The sequence below is a fragment of the Mauremys mutica genome, chromosome 1 (genome assembly GCF_020497125.1).
Source record: "Mauremys mutica isolate MM-2020 ecotype Southern chromosome 1, ASM2049712v1, whole genome shotgun sequence".
Taxonomy (NCBI): domain Eukaryota; kingdom Metazoa; phylum Chordata; order Testudines; family Geoemydidae; genus Mauremys; species Mauremys mutica.
The window spans coordinates 157314949-157332949 of NC_059072.1; the positions used below are offsets into that span (position 1 = coordinate 157314949).

The 18001-nt window shown below is 42.5% G+C and overlaps 1 protein-coding gene across 3 annotated transcripts in view; it reads left to right on the forward strand.

Moving 5' to 3' along the window:
• GSK3B (glycogen synthase kinase 3 beta) overlaps positions 1-18001 on the forward strand; it is a 257049-nt gene that overhangs the window by 181826 nt on the left and 57222 nt on the right. For all 3 annotated transcript variants that reach the window (XM_045001121.1, XM_045001119.1, XM_045001120.1), the window contains exon 7: positions 11654-11751. In XM_045001121.1, coding sequence (XP_044857056.1) covers positions 11654-11751 — 98 coding nt within the window. The remainder of the gene's footprint in view (positions 1-11653; positions 11752-18001) is intronic.

The following is an 18001-nucleotide window of genomic DNA, read 5'->3' on the forward strand; positions in this document are numbered from 1 at the left end:
GAGAGCACACTTTTTAAGAGTCTGAAAACTGTAATTTTTGTTGCCATGACAAGATATTTATAGTTAAACAAGAACTAAAATTCCAAAGAGCATGCACATAGTCAGCTGCAGCCAGAAATTAGAAAACTTATTCAATTGTTAGCAATTACCCAAAAGTAGGAATTGAGCAATTAAGCAGTCTTTCTGTGAGCTCCTGGCTGAATCCCTTTAAGATCAACAATCACGTGCTAATTTTTGTTTCCTCACCTGATTAAAACATAGAAATAGCTGTCTGCACCTCCATGGAATTTGTTGGGCACTAAGACAATTTCTGTTGCATTTGAAATCAAAATTCAAAGGTCTAAAAGAGTGGAGCATATCAAGAAGGGGGGAGAGATAGCTCAGTGGTTTGAGCATTGGCCTGCTAAACCCAGGGTTGTGAGTTCAGTCCTTGAGGGGACCATTTAGGGATCTGGGGCAAAAAATTGTCTGGGGATTGGTCCTGCTTTGAGCAGCGGGTTGGACTAGATGACACCCTGAGGTCCCTTCCAACCCTGATATTCTATGATTCTAAGACAGACAAGATGGTAGAACTATGCAATCAGCAAAACCCTGTGATTTAGCTAGTGTCCACAGCTCAGTTATCTACTTAAAGAATAAAGCTGAAGATATTGAAAAGAGAATTCAGTATATAATTTCTCAGTCTCCCTGAAGAAGTGGCACAGAGTACTGTGGCACCTTATAGACTAACAGACGTATTGGAGCATGAGCTTTTGTGGGTGAATACCCTGTAAGGTGCCACAGGACTCTTTGCTGCTTTTACAGATCCAGAGTAACACGGCTACCCCTCTGATACCTGAAGAAGTGGGAATCCTGATCCAATTAGCTATTTTTTAAAAATGAATCTGTCTACTAGAGCTAATGTTATAAAGGAACTAGTGAATAGATAGAATCCATTGGGTGCCAAATACGGTGGCAAAAGACAACCTTCATCCCAACCTGTAATTAGCAACCTACTTAATTTTGAAGATAGGCAGTCTTTATTTTAAAGTCTGTCATGAAAAAGATCTTTCTTACTCAAATGGGGAAAAGTTTTTTTTTTCCTCCACATATTTACAATGACAGAACTACTTTCAAAGGCAAGAAAATTACTCAGATCAAGGTATGAGAGAAGTTACTGTATATCCAGCAACCATGAAGAACATTTAAAGGAACAAAAACCTTTATCTTAAATAAATATAATAAAAAATGAAGCCCTGAAATTTTTAAAGACTCAAGAACAGAAAATCTTAACAGTCTTAAAAATAGGTTACAGGAACTCTTTGTGGGTTAAATTGTGCATGTGGGTAATACTGTTTGTCAAAAAAAAAATTAACTTTTCTCATTAGTTATAACATTTGGTTAGCTACAATGATGGTCATTTAATAAGTTACATTTACTGTAATATTTCTATGACAGCCTAGTTTTTGATGGTTTAGACTAATAGGGGTCTATGCTTTCTGTATAGGCTACAGCAGTGGTTCTCATCCTGCAGGCTGCATGTAGCCCAATTAGCACACAGCTGGGCCACAGCTGTATACTAAAGGCCGCCTGGCCCTGCGCAGCAAAGTCACAGCTTCCCAGCATGGTGGAGTCCGGGGTCCCAGCCACTTGGCCCGGCCCTCTGGTGTCCAGGGTCCCAGCTGCCTTGCTGCCCAGCTCGGTGGGGTCCAGAGTCGGGGCTGCTCTGCCAGCAGACCCTGTGCCTGGGGCTCCACTCCTGTCCCCACTCTGTGGAGGGGTCTCTGGGCATACGGGTCTGTCGGGTGGTTGAACGGGAGCGCTATGGTTCTCAACCTGCGGCCCAGATAACACATTGTGGCCCACAATGATAAATAGGTTGAGAAGCACTGGTCTACGGCAGGGATTCTCAAACTGGGGGTTGGGACCCCTCAGGGGGCCACGAGCTGTCAACCTCCAGCCCAACCCCTGCTTTGCCTCCAGCATTTATAATGGTATTACATATATTAAAAAGTGTTTTTAATTTATAAAGGAGGTCGCACTCAGAGACTTGCTATGTGAAAGGGGTCACCAGTAAGAAAGTTTGAGAGCCACTGGTCTATGGACTATGTAGTAATTAGGAGGTCCTATAGAAAATACCTTCTGATATTCTTATCTATAGGAAAAAATACCTGATGTCATATCTTCTCCGTAGGATCCTGTTAGTGCCAACTGTTGTTCCTTATATGTGACTAAGATTGCTAACTCGTTTTCCTATTCTTTCTCAAAGGCATATTTTACTTTATTGATTAACCAATTTCAGCAGTTTGACATCCACTTTTGGCCACGGTTAATTCTATTTACTATTGCAAACAGTAAACAAAATATATAGTGCTGTAGAACCTTGATTTTTATGAACATCTATCTTATGAATGATGGAGTATATGAACAAGTTTTCTGCCACTGCATGTGACTTCAGTCCTCCGGCCAACGTTCAATCAGCTGTGCATGTTTGAAAAGACAGATCTGGTGGCAAGGAGGAGATGCAGTTCTCTCAAACAAAGAAAAACCAGGCACACCGTATGCATTTGTTATACATACTGTTATTGAATGATTAATAAATTATACACTGTACCTACTGTAATTCTGAGATGTTTTATAAACTTTTTTTCTGAACTCTTAAATCTCCAATTAATTAATAAAATAGGGGTTCCACTATGATTGAAAAACTCCCTCTTCTAGAAATATAAGGATATAGAAGGTGAGAGGGTTAACTGTTGGATAGATAAAGTTGTAAATCAGTTGGGAACAACTATTGGAGTATTATTTTATAGTTATTAAATGGTCCCAGTTAAATATAAATAGAAGGTCCAGGGAGTAGTGCACAGAGCACTGCTATTAACTAATTTAGAGAGACATGGCTGAGGCCTTATTAGGAGGCCTGTAAAGGCAGCCAAGGGGCTGTCCAGTGAGCAGCACAGGAGCCAGCAAACAAAGCTGAAAACAAGGGAGTTTTGTAAGGAGAGTTTGAGAGCGAGAATGTGTGGGGTTGTGGTGGTGGTTTGTTTTTCTTGACAGAAGCTTGAGAGGGAAGTTTGACATGTACAGAAGTAGCAGTGGTAGTCACTCAATGAATGGAAGAGAATGAAGATGATTTGATGTGGAAGCTGCAAGATGTATTTTATCCTGGAGTACGTGCCTGAAAGATGCTTCATTTGTGTGAAGTGCTGCCAGATAGATCGAATGGAAGAGAAGATCCAAGGTTTGGAGATGCAGATTGAAACTGTTTGAATTTTGAACAGATGATGTAGGAAGGAAAGAGGAGACTGAAGGGAAAACTCAAGATTTGTAGATGCAAGCTGGACTGGAGAACTGTGAGGGTAGAATGCTGGATGAGGAAAGTGGCTAGTGGAAGCATGTGACTACATGAACAAGGCAGAGGAAAGTGAAGAAGTGAAGCTGAGGCTAGTGAAGAAGAAATACAGCTGAGGAACAAGTTTGCTGAGTTGGAAAATGAAGAGGCACAGCAGGCAGTAACAGAAGGTGGGACGGCAAGGAAGAAGGAGAAGACTGGCTAGCCCAACAAGAAGAGGGAAAGAGTCAATGGAGAAAGCCCAAGTTCAGCTCCCCTGGATGATAGAGGATGACTCATAGAGGATCGCAAGTGAGAACAAAAGATGAGGACTTGTAGCCAGAAGGAATAGATGGGGAGAGGCTGCAGAATTGCACCAACACCAGGAAGAGGCAGGTCTATACGATGGGGGACTCCCTAATAAGAACAGACAGGCCTGTCACTAGAGCCAATCCAGAGAACAGAAGAGTGTGCTGTCTGTCAGGAGCTAAGATATGAGATGTGGACCTGAGGATGAAGAGGCTCCTAATGGGAATAGGAAAGAATCCACTGATTGTCCTTCACGTGGGAACAAATGCTATTACTAGATTCTCACTGGAATGTATTAAGGGAGACTATGCCAGGATGGGAAGAACCTTAAAGAAATGGAGGCTCAGATAATCTTCAGTGGGATTCTTCCTGTCCCTAGAGAGTGAAGGCAAGACAAGATTATGATGATCAGCAGATGGCTGAGGCACTGATGCTATAAGGAAGGTTTGGGGATGTTTGACCACTGGGAGGCCTTCATGGAGAGAGGAGTGTTCGCATGGAATGGACTCCACCTGAATAGGGAGGGAAACAGACTTCTGGGTTGGAGGTTGGCTTTAAAGAGCTTTTAAACTAGGAATTCAGGGGCAGTCTGGAGATGCTCATGTATAGGGCCCTACCAAATACACGGTCCGTTTTGGTCAGTTTCATGGTCATAGGATTTTTAAAATAATAAATTTTGTGATTTCAGCTATTTAAATCTGAAATGTCACGGTGTTGTAATTTTAGGGGTCCTGACCCAGAAAGGAGTTGGGGGGGGTCACAAGGTTATTGTAGGGGGGTTGCGGTACTCCTACCTTTACTTCTGCACTGCTGCTGGCAGCGGCACTGCCTTCAGAGATGGGCAGCTGGAGAGCGGCACTGCAGGCCATGAATCCAGCTCTGAATGCAGAGCTGCCACCAGCAGCAGCGCAGAAGGAAGGATGGCATGGTATGGTATTGCCACCCTTACTTCTGCGCTGCTGCCCACAGAGCTGGGCCCTCAGTCAGCAGCCACCACTGTCTAGCTGCCCATCTCTGAAGGCAGCAGTGCAGAAGTATGGATAGCAATACCTTACCATGCCATCCTGCCTTCAGAGCTGGGGTCCCGGCCTGTAGACACTGCTCTCTGGCTGCCCAGCTCTGAAATCAGCGCAGCAGTATGGGTGGCAATACCGCAACTCCCTAAAATAACCTTGTGACAGTCCCCCTCCCCCCGCAACTCTCTTTTGGGCCAAGACCCTCAATTTGAGAAACATTGGTCTCCCTTGTGAAATATAGGGTAAAAGCATGCACAACACCAGATTTCACGGTCCGTAACACGTTTTTCATGGCCATGAATTGGGTAGGGCCTTACTCATGTAATCTCCATGCCTGATTCTGATATTGAGCCCCAGGAAAATCAAGTAAGACAGGATACAGCAATGGAGAAGGGTAGAACAGAGGGTAGGAGATTGGACATCAAGAGAAAAGATAGTGTCAATACCAGTGGCACTAACAGTCAGGTAGGCAATACTGACAGTAGAATGACTGCACCTAAACAGGCAAGGAATCTGGGCGAAGCCAAGCAGAAAAAACTAAGATATCTGTACAGCAATGCAAGGAGCCTGGGTAACAAAATGGAGGAATGAGAATTGTTGGTATAGGGAGTAAAACCAGATGGTATAGGGATAACAGAAGCTGAATTCTTTAAGATTTCTCATATCCCTGAATCAGTCTTCAGTGGTTGCAGCAATCAGGAATGGTAATAAACTGACCAGAGAATTATCAGATAAGTGGCGCTTCCTTACAAGAGCATTTAAAACAACAACTAAATATAGTGTGAACATTGTTTCCCAGTGATCTCATTTAAACACACGAGGGATATGGAATATTAATTCCCTTATTGTTTTCAAGCCAGGCAGAAGTCTGAAGAGAATCTTGGTTTTTTTTTTTCTTGCCATTAACACAACTGTAGGCTTTCTGAGTCTCCTATTAGCATTGGTTGATTATGAGTGACTTTTAGTGTAGCAAGGCAGATTTGCATTGAATAAATAATTGATTTGTGGAAATCTTTGTGAAAGAGCAAGCCTACCTTCCCAAGAGAGCATCTGTCTTTACAAGTGGCTGCAAAACCTTAACAGTATTTCAGTATTTGATGTGGCATTACATCATAAGTTCCCTTGCAGAGGCTTCAGTTGTGTAATAGTTACCACATACTATTTAGTATGGTTTCTGATTTGGATTAAATTTGTTTGAGAACAGACTGTTTTATATAACGATAAAGCACTACAGCATGTACCAAGATTCTTCAAGTTATTTCTACGGATATTTCCCATCAGGATGTGCTTGTACCCATACACTGGAGATTTTTACAAGTAGTGTCTGTGCCTAACACACCCTTGTGTTATGGTGTGAGAGTATATAGGGACGGGAAGACCCTCTGCTGCTCCAGTTCCTTCTCAACCAACTGTAGCATGAGACTGCGTGTCGCAGTGTCCCCTAGCTAGCTATGCAGCCTGCTGACTTTTCTTTCTGACTTTGTTTCTATTTCTTTAATACAATTATTTCATTTTTATCATTTTTACTTTTTAATTTGACACAACTGTATGCTTTTAGGGGTGTCCCCATTCCCCCCCACAACCATTCTTTCACCCAGTCAGGGCCTGTGTTCCTCTCAGCCCTCTACATCTGCCTGTCCTTTCTTACTGGGTTATGCCCAAGACCCCAGTCTACAAACCATGCCATGCCTACCATGGGTCCTTTCCTCTCAGCAATGGGAATTCCAGCTGCCTTGGAGAGCTCACATTCCCTCCAAGGGCAAGGTTTGCTTCGGATGCAAAAGTAGATTCACAAAGCAGAGGGAGGACAGATTGAAACTGCTTCTTATAGAACATTCTCTGAGAGCTGCAAGATCCAAGTCCCTCTGTGTGCGCGCACACGCACCCCCACCCCCACACCCAACAGCCTCAACTGCTCAACTCTAGTGAGCACACCAGCCCTGGCTCTGGTAATCAAAGACCCTGCAGCCCTTTAGAGTCTTCAAGATTATCTAAAATGAAGAGACCCCACTCTCCAGAAAGAGAGACTCTGAAAAGGATAAAGTCACCCTCTTGATCTGAGAATAAGGAGACCTCACATCTTGGTAGGGGTACCACTGGGGCTTTTTCTTCCCCTGTATAGAGGTCCCAGTCACCTAAAAAAAAATCTGCAGCAGACTGTACTGAGAAGCTTCCCAGCAAGCAGTCTCAAGCAGCACCAGTGTCAGTGCCAGAATAGAGCCTTCTAAACACAAGGACTCCTCCAAGACCATGGTCCCAAAGTCATCATCCTCTGTACCATCTTCCTCAGGCCATGGTATAGAGTGCCAGGGTGACCTTGTAATCCCTCAGTATCTACACACACGACCAAAAATAAATTAATTAATTAATTAATTAATTAAAATACAGCATATCACAGATAGTGGTCTTGCCCAATTTACTTTAAAACCACAAGATCAGCTGAACCACCCAGAAAGAAACCTAGTTTTTCTAAGAAAGGGCTGGCTTCTCTAATGCCATTAGAATTAGCAACTTCTTCTGAACAGCTTTTGTGATCCACTGGTCAAGGGTCACAAGCAATCCTCGGATCATACTCTACACCAAGCCTGTCACCAGCTGATGGGGATCATCTCTCCCATTTCCTGTCTGCCTGAGAGTTGGTCACCTTGGACGGGTGGATCCTGGAGATGGTTTCAGCATGCTATTCCATCCAGTTCAGCTCCATCCATCCCTGTCTTAGGGATCTTTCTCACTAGGGTCTTTTAAGACAGGAGGTGCAGTCTCTCCTATTCCTAGGGGCGATCTAACCCATTCCACTGGATTTCCTTGAGAAAGTCTTGAGAAAAGGTTCTTTTTGAGGTGCTTCCTGGTTCCCAAGAAAAGAGGAGGAAGACGACCAAATCTGGACCTCCGGACTTCGTCCACTCACAGCGGTACCCGTGATGATTTCCTCTTTGGAGCTGGGAAATTGGTTTGCCTTCCTTGACCTCCGGGACACATACGTCCATATAGCTATGCACTCTTCCCACAGATATTTCCCACGATTTGTCATGGGCAAGGACCACTGCCTGTACTGGATCCTGTCCTTTGACTTTTAACTGTGCAAAGGATCTTTACAAAGGTCCTCTCAGATATCGCCAGCCCATCTTCATTAGATGGGAATAATAGTCTTTCCCTGCCTGGATGATTAACTTCTCAAGGGTTGCTCCTTTCTCAGGGAGCCATCAGCAACCAACAAGGTCCTATCCCACTTTCACTTCTCCAGCTTCCGCCTCTACTTGGAGTAGTCTACATTTAGACCTGTACAACAAATAGACGTCATCAGAGTCACTTTGGACTCCATTATAATCAAATCATACCTGCCCACGAATAGGTTTGCTATGATGTCCAGCCTTAGTACCATGCTACAACAGAGCTATAAACCACAGCAAGGAGTTCTCTTCAACTCTCGAGCCATGTGGCAGCCAGTAAATGTGTAACATCCCTGGCAAGACTACACTCCTGATGTATTCCAGCTTGGCTCTGGTCTGTCTACATCCCTCAACAAGTACAAACTGTCCTAGTGGGTGTCAATACCTCAGAGGTTATTTCTCTCATTTGAGGTTCCCTGGGTGTCGATCTTTTTGTGACATTGTCTGATGCAGATGCTTCTGCTTGGGAGGGCATAGTCTCAGCTTGTTGGGAGATGCCCTCCTTACCCTTGGCCTCTTTTCTTGGTCTTGCTCTTTGCTTGTCCCCCAAAGCTGTTGCTCCTTAAGGTCTTGAATACTTGAAATGAGAGAGTGGTAGCCATCTTCATAGCACCGTCGTGGCCAAGACAGAGAGTTCCCAATTTTGGTTTGCCTGTCCCTGCAATTACCTCTTCACCTTCCTCTGACAGCAGTCTGCCTCACCCAGGAATTGGGCACCATGACCAACCCCCACCTCTCATCGTTCCACATCAAGGCCTGGCCCCTAGATGGCTTTCTGATGTAGAACAAGACTGCCCTCCAGAGACCCAAACAGTACTGCTCAAGAGTAGAAAACCTGCCACAAGGAAAACTTACCTGCAGAAGTGGAAACATTTGTAAGCCTGGCATACTCAACAATCTATATCTCCTCTCAAATCTCTCCTGACACACATTCTCGATTACCTGCTACAAACTACAGGTTTATCACTTAGCTCAGTCAAGGTTCATCTTTGCTTCCATTACAACCTTTCACCCCTCGGTTCAGGGGTTTTAATCTTTGCTCATCTGAGCATTGCACGATTGAGGATCTGTCTGACCTTTTACCTCCTATTAAAGAACCTATTCTACCATGGGATCTTAACTTAGCTCTCAATGCCCTGATAAAAGTCCCATTTGAACCTATGGGGAGCTGTTCTCATCTTCATTTGTCCTTTAAGACTTTGTACCTTATACAGAAGGATAGGAGAACTAGAAGCTCTTATGGCTGATCCACTGAACATAGTGTTCTGTCACAAAACAGTGATATTGCATCCCCACCCTTGCTTTCTACCTAAAGTTTCATCAGAATTTCACATTAATCAGGACACTGATCTAATGATGTCTTACTCCAAGCTCCATTACTCAAGAATCTCCACACACAGGGTGTAAGAAGCAATCTCATCTTTTACCTCAATATGACTAAGTCCTTCAGGGCTTCTCACAGTCTGTTTCCTTCACAGAAAGAATGAAAGGGTACCCAGTATCCACCCAGAGATTGTTGAAATGGGTGACATCTTGACCTGTTTTGAAGCCTTAGAGGTGCCTCTTTCACCGAGGGTGATTGTCCATCCCACTAAGGCTTGGTATATCTCTGTGGTCTTATTGAAGTACATATCCATCTCAGACATTTGTAAGGGCATTTTTCCCAGCATTTTACTGTTGTGCGTGCTTCTAGAGTTGACATGGCCTTCGGTGATGCTGTTCTACCTCCTCAGCACCCTCCTCCATAACTGGGGTACTGCTTGTGAATCTTCTGATGTTGGGCACTCACAGGGAGAAGGAGAGGTTACCTTGCACAGCAATTACCTTGCAAAGTAATTGGAGTTCTAGATGTTTTGTTCCTATGGGCTCTCCATTCCCCTCTGGGCCCTTCTTCCCTTCAGCTTCAGAGTCATACTCTCTGGACTTTGCGGTTGAGAAGGAACTGGAGAAACAGCAGCAAGCCTGCCCCTATATACCTTATACCAGAGCACGAGGGTGTGTAGGACACAAGTGCAGACCCACACTTCTGACAGAAATCTCCAATCAAGAGTGCATGGGCACATACTGACTGCAGCACCCCTAAGGTTATTTGTAAGTAAATAAAAATTAGGTATAGTGATGTTTAGCCCGAAGGAAAACATCTGCTACAAGTTACCATAATTCTGTATATCTAGAATGTAGCTAAGGTCTAGTTGCAGCATGTGGTATATGACTGAATATAAATTGGTGAGTAGTCCATTGACAGTTGATGTTGAATTCATTAAGCCATCTTCTACCACATACCCTATAGTTCTATAGTCCAGCTAACCAGTTTGCAGGGCTCCACTCTGTAGATTGTGGAGGGGTCAAACCTTGAGTGCCTCTTTTTCTGGTCCCACTGCTTGGGAGTTGGGATTAGGAGGAGAGAAGAAACTAAATGTATATAGCACAGCTGTCTTTCAGCTGAGCTGTAAGATGTTCCTGATCATTTGTCATTGGCCATTGAAGCCCACGTGGCATTTTTTTCACAAAAGTTGGAAGGTTAATCCTGATGTTATGGCTGTGTTCCATCTCTAACTTCATTACATCTACCTATGTCCCCCAAATGCTGCATATGACATTTTTATTCACTTTGACTGAGACTGTTGTGAGACATTGCTGTGTGCTTCTAAACTGCTGTCACCTTCTACCTCAGAGGAAACTGCATTTCTGGCATGTGTGTGTCATACCTATGCAGTATGGGTAAAATTTACAAAAGAGCCTGTCACTTAGGCACTTTTGAAAATATTACTTGTGGGATAAAAAGCAGTATAAGATATTGGGATGCCAAATATATTTTTAGGCTTTACACTTGGTATTTAATCTCCATTGCACATACTGTCTTAGAAGCTTAAAATAGAATTTCTTCCCTTATAGATCTTTTCTTGAGTATGTTCTTTTCCTCCGTTTTTTCCATTAATTTCCCTACTGTTTTTCTACTTGAACTTAAAATTGCTGTGGCTTTTTGTATATGTTCTTCTTTGTGCAAGAGCTTCAATGTCAATACAGTTTTGGAAACTGGGTTTTAATAGTGAATTCCAGCTCTAGAGGGGACACAAGCAGAAAGCATATCGTCTTGCTGTCTGACAGTTATGATTACATTCAATACTTTAGAGGGAAAGGTGGATATTTTAAGAGGGGATTTTTAGAATTTAAATTCCCCATCAGAATTCTTCAGATAATGTTTGTAAATTTCTCTGAAGTTTGAAAGTTCTCATAAGTTTCATAATTCCAATATGACCATGTCAGAGTGGGTGAAATTTGGAGCTTACATTTTGTGCCAATACAGTCTGAGTCTGCTGTCCTTGCACAACCCAAATTCTTTGATTTAATGCTAGCACTATTTGCAGCTCTGATTCATCTTTTCGTATATGTAAATTATAGATATAAAATGACACAACAGTGAGTCTATACTCCTAAGATTAAAAAAACAACAAAAAGCATCACCTGTCCTTTGATAGAAAATGTCTTTACACACTCGGTATGTGTAACATGACTAAAGATCTGATATGAGTAATCACTACTAGGATATGAGTAATCACTAATCTTTCAGTTAATATATTCTGTCTGTGTGTGGGTGGGTGTTAATATGTACTGATTGATGGACTTTTAAAAAACATCTTATATCTCTGATTCTATTAGAGGATCTCCATGTCTTCATTGTTTGTCTTTTAGATATAAAGGCTGAATGCTCTTGATTAATTGTACCTTGTACAGAACCAAACACAGAGTAATGTATTAAATGGGTTAAATTTGATGTGATGTGATATATAATTATATATATGTATAACATCTTTCACTGAAATGCTTTTTCCCCCTTTTCTCTTCAGATGTGTGGTCAGCAGGCTGTGTATTGGCTGAACTGTTACTTGGACAACCAATCTTTCCAGGCGACAGTGGTGTGGATCAGTTGGTGGAAATAATCAAGGTATGGAATTCAAGTTACTTTTGGGTCGCCACCTCGCTCCTTGAACATAGATGTATTGCACACAAAAACTAGGTTAAAAGAACATTATTAAGATTGCAAAGTAAATCACTTGAAAGTTAGAATTAAGGTTCTGGTTCCTCATGTGATCTCTCTCTTCTCTCCTCCACTGGCTTCCAGGCGCCTCATCCAATCTCTCTCCCCTCTTACCTCATCCCTGGCTCCTTATCCCAGTCTGTTCACTCTGCCTGGCCCAGCCCGGAGCAGCTGGGAGCAGCAATTACAGAGGAAGTGCTTCTGTCCCCCACCTCCAAGTAGCCCTGCACTGGAGCATGCTCAGTCACTCTTGTGGGGATGTCAGTTGCACAGTCTGGCCATAGGTGGGAGCTGGTAAGTGATGGAGCATGGTCCTTCAGCCTGTAGGGGTGGTGCACTGGCAGTTTAGTCAGCACTTCAAGCTGTGAGAGGCTCTACTGTGCTCAGAGAGAATTCAGTCTTCACAGATTGTAGCTGCTAAAATCAAAGTCTGTTCTGAGCATGTGCAAACTGCAATTTTTCAGTGGCTTGTAACTTGGTGTGGTGTAGGTGGATTTTCATGGTGACAACAAAAATACTTCAAAGCATGGAAGTCTTGGAGCATTTCAAGGAAAATAATCTGAATTTTTTAACATGAGCAAAACCTATTTTTCCCTAGCCTCATTCTTGGAAATGGTTGAACCATTTTGGCTGAAATTTTCCGAAAAAGATTGGCCTACAACTGACCCCTGGCATGGAAAATTTCAGCCCAGACCATTAGTTTTGTCACGTTATAAGCAACTTAAAACAGGATCTTTGGTGGGAAGCATTGGGCAATCTTAATAGGAGATGCTAGCAGGCGAGCATATAACACAATTAGAAAAAAGTAAAAATCTAGATAGGAACAGATTTGCCTGCTGCTCTGTAGCACCTTAGTCTGTGAACATGTCATAACTCACCAGTTAAACAGGTTTAAGCTGGGTCAGTACTTGCAGAGAAACCTCAAAGGAAAACTTGGGAGGCTCTGACAAGAAGTGTTGGTGATTCCTTAAGTGGTAGATTCCTTTTAAGTTGTACTGAAACAATGTCCTAGTGTGGTGTCGTGCTTCTCACAATGCCATTCTTTTGTATGAGATGTAAAATTTATAGTTGCAAACATTTGTGATCATTAAAGGTACAAAGCATTGCTTACAAAAAGTTGTGGTACACCGCTGCCTCGATATAATGCCACCCAATATAACACGAATTTGGATATAATGTGGTAAAACAGTGCTTCGGGCTGGCGGGGCTGCACATTCCGGTGGATCAAAGCAAGTTCAATATAACATGGTTTCACCTATAATGCAGTAAGATTTTTTTGGCTCCCAAGGACAGCGTTATATCGAGGTAGAGGTGTATTTGCTCTGGAATCTCTGTTTGGCTAGGTCCCTAAGTTTCCCCCTGTAGTTTCATAAATATGGTGGTATTCACACTTTGCCCTAAACTGTTATGAACAGCTAGTAAGGTCTGCTCCCTAATCCACTTTATTCATCAATGAAATGATTAAGTGATTATTGTCTGTATATCAATATATAGTTTCTTCAGGAGTAAAGATATTATGTAAATATAAGATCATTTAATTGTACATCAGGGTGACATAATCCAAAAAGTCACATCTCGCTCCCTTAGAAATCTGGTTACTTCAATAAAACAGATCTATGTAGAGTTAATGAGTGTGCTTTGCCTTTCCATTGACTTGGTTCTGAGCAAGTGGAAGTATAGTATTTAGAAGAAAGATGTATTCTGGTCTGCCAACCAGAGTTCATGGATTGACATAATGCTTGTGTAGTTATTTTTCATTAATGGTACCGTATCAGCCATTCAGTACAGGAATGTTCATCCATGACTCATAATTGTACAGAATCTATGTAGAGACAAGATGGGTGAGGAAATAGCTTTTATTGGACCAGCTTCTGTTCAACTAGTAACAGCAAGATATGCCATCATATACACTTTGATATTCTTTGTGATGAGATGGCCCGGAGACTGAACTGCTGACTACAACCAGAAACAACTGGGGAGATAGAATCAAATTGCGCAGACTGTCAATGTAAAGTAAGGCTCTGGAAACAGCCAATAAAATGTAACTTCTCTCCTGATACAGTGTGGGGCTTCTGGAAGAAGACAGACAGGTTAACTGGTTAACTCAAAGTGAACTCAGACTACCTTTGGAGGGAACTTGGGGTGAGGTATCTATGAAATGTCATGTAGGGAGGGTCAGCTGTAAGTGCTTGGAGTCCACTCACTCTTTTGGCTCTGAGTTTCAAGACATTTATGTGAAGTTCCAGGTCGCCTTCTGTGGACCAGACCCCTTGTGCTTATAGGTGGTCCAGGCATTTCTCCCCCTCCTGTCCTTAATGCATCCACAATTAAAGTCCTTGTCAGAGAGGGGGCTGAGAATCATATGCCTCCTTCTACAGTCTCTAACCACCATTCCAGTTCTGCAAGGATGTGAGGTGACACCAAGACTTTCCTGTCCATCTAGTGACACAGCGGAAAGTAGACTGATCTAGGCCAGAGTTTTAGGGGCCATAGATGAAGTCTGGCAAGCAGTGTCATGTACATGCACATCAATGTATCATCTAATACTCCAAGCCAACTTTGTACTGTTATAGACAGGTTTGATTTTATCTTGAGTAGTAGTGACTGCAGTGACAGGAACTTGCCCCCAGACAGGTTCGTGCTCTCTGATCTGAAATTGATCATAGCTCCTATCTTCTAAGATGGTAGAAGACGTGATATTTTCATAGTTGAAGAAAGCCCAGTCAGGCAAACAGAGATTCTGCATATTTTAGACTCACTGCTGCCTTCTGCTGTGATCTGACCTGATCAGTCTAACTTCCATGTAAGGATAGATGTGGATGTATTGTCTTCAAAGGCATGCCATTACCACTGCTAGGCATTTTGTGAAGACTCTTGGTTAGGGTGGAGTGATTTTTTTTTCAGGGAATACTTCTGGCAAAAAAACCAAAACCAAACAAAAAACCACACAAAAACCACCCGCCTGCCCAATAAAAAACAAAAAAACCCACAAAACAAATTTTGGGAACAATTCATTTAAAAAAATATTTAAAACCAACCATTCTGAAATTCAACATTTCGTTTAGAAAATGTGTCTATTTGATGTTCAAAACATTTCATTTTGACATGAACACAGTTTTAAAAAATGTTTTGCTTTGACAAAAACAGACCTTCAGTTTTGGTTCTAAATGAAAAAATTAAAAAAAATCAATTATTTGCTCATCTCTACTTCTGCTGCTGTTGAGAGTTTGAATGGCAGCCCCTGATACTGGCAGTGATTTGGCTCTACTGCAAATCTGAAGTACTTCCAGTGGGCTGGGAGGACGGCTATGTGGAAGTATGGATCCTGTAAAACGAGCCATGAACCAGCGTTGAACCTGCAGAGATAGAATAATGGAGGCAAGTATTACCATTCTGAATACAGGGCTGCATCTGCATTTGTTCAGCCTCCTCAGGTCGGGAACAGGACAAAGACCCCTCTTCTTTTTTGGGATGAGGAAATATCAGGAATAAAAGCCTCTTAAGACCCTTGTACTTCTGAGCTCTCCTATGGCTCACAGACAGAGCAATGAGGCCACTTCTCTTTGTGACAGGCTCTCATCGGAAGGATCCCTGAAGGGGTTTGTGCAGGAGTATGAAGAGTAGACATGAACAAGGTAGCCATGAGTGAAAGATGTCCAAACATCCACTTGTCTGATAGCAAACCAAGCCCAGTGAAAAAGGGAAGGAGGCTCCTGATATATCCATCAAACCTGTTTCCTCTGTGATGGTGCAGGGTGAATGACTGAGTATGACGATGACAGGCATATCTCTTAGAATTGAGGGTTTTTTCCCTTGGAAGATACTCAGGCTACCTACTCCGGGAATAGGATAGCATCCTACTGAGGCTGGTAATTGCATAACTTTTGGTAAAGAGATAGTGTATAGATCCCCAGGGATCTTAACGTGACCTGTGAATCTTTCAGTGAATGGTGCAGTTCATCTGTTCTGCTGCTGAAGAACTCCATCCACCCAAAGAGCAGATCCGTGATGATGCTTTGCACCTCTTTCTGGATGCCTGATGTTAAGCAGCCAAGAAGACCTGCTCATGGTGACAGCCATGGGCATTGGCCATTGACCTCGCAGTTGTGTTGGACGTGTCCATGGCCCTATGATCTCATTCAGTTCTTTTCTGTTTTCCGGTAGAATTTTTTGGACATTAAAGGGATGACTCTCCCATCCCAGATTACAAAGTTATATTTTGCAAACAAGGCCTAGTAATTCATAATGCAGAGCTGCACTGAGGTAAAGGAACATGCCCTGTGCCTAAAGAGGTACAGTTTCTTGGGTCTTTTTCCTTGAAGGTGCCTTTTGTGGACCTGGGCTTCTTTTGAAGGCACTCAGTACTCTCTTCCACAAATTTAGTTGTGGAGGAGAGAGTGGCCAGAGTCTGCCGTTGCTGGTTCAAGTAAACCCTCGTTGATCAGGAGAGCAAACCCGGCTGGGCTTGTAGAGCTCAGTTTAATCAAATAGCTTGTGAGACCTCTCCTGGATTACTGTTGTTTTGATCTCCAGGGACAGAAGGCTCTGGAATCCTTACGGTCAACCAGTTCCAGTGCCAAGTCCGCATCTTGCAACAACAGTTCTTTTAGGCAGGACTGAGATTGCTGCTGTTCCTCTGTTGTTGCCTACTTCTGGATGTCAGCATCCAGCACTGAAGTGGGTGCGTTTGTTTGTAAATTTTATGTTTTTCACTGAGATCATCATACGACATGTGCCTTCTGAGCAAGTTTGAAAAAAAGCTGTTTTTGAAATAAAGTTATGAATTTCTGAAAATACAGAGGGAGCGTTGGCTTATGATTAGAGGAGTGAAGCTGGAGTCACGATTACTGGAATCTACTCTTGGTTCTGCCACTGATTCAGTGAGACTGTGTGCCTCAGTTTCCAAGTCTGCCTATGGTAATAGTAACACTTATCTCACTCAAATGCATACAACAGAGGTATGGATACTAGTCTCAGAACCCGCCATCCCTGGCTTTTCTGGGTTGGGCAACCAGCACAAACTCTCCTTAAAGTGTGCATTTGCTTCTCAGGTGCTTGTCTGAAGATGGTCTGGTTCAGAAATAATTTGCATTCTACCCCTTAATTTTTCCATTATCCTCATCTTCATACCTTCAAGCATCTGTGGGTCTCATACTAATCTGCCAACTCAGCAACCTGTTAGATTGTTTTATGTTTTTTAACTGCTAGTCAAATTCTTATGAGAGACCCTCAAATTGTTCAAGGTGAAACAGGTCTCACATTCTTCTATCCACTTGTCAAAGTTGTTTGCTATTGATACAGGCATATTTGTATAACCTTCATCAGCCCCATTTTTAGGCTGATGGACGTGCTTGAGCCATGCTATCACATTCATCTTGAATCTTATCAGGGAATTACCATACTGGATCAGACTAGTAGTACATCTAATCAAATACCATGTTCCTGATGCTGACCATTAACAAATGCTTCAGAAAAGGGTACAAAGAAATCCCATAATGGACAATTATGGAAAAACTAACCCATAGGAGAAACTTCTTCCCAATCCATCATCTAGTGACTGGTTTATACCTGATGCATGAGTGTTCATATTCCTTCAATTTTAGTTCACTCTATCATATGTATATTTTTAATGTGAATGTGGATTTTCTAGTATGAGCATTAGTTACAATAGTGACAAGAGGTGAAGTACACACTTTCTTTTTAACGTGTACCACTCACACATTTGCCTCAAAGGCACAAAAACATGGATGCCTCCTTCTGAGAGTATTTAGGGAACCTTCATATCCGGCTGAAACTGTGGGTATTTCCCTCATTTGTTTCCCCGCTACTACTGTGAATTCTGCACTTAATTTCATCATTTATTTCTCACTCCAACTGAAACTACATCTACGTCTCCGTCCCATTTCTCGCCCTGAACTACAATACTTCCAATAGCGCTGTTTTATTTGTAACTATTCCAGTTCTCTTTGTTATGCTATATTATCCTTTCAGCAACAACGCTTTCTGAGTTATCAGCTCACCATGAATACTTGTCTCAGTCTTCTGGACTCAAAATCTGCTATCTGATTCAGACTCAGCTTGTTTTAACACCTTGATTACAAGGTGTTTGTCTGATATGCCTTTATTGATACAGTTCCTATAGTGGCAAAAGAACTTA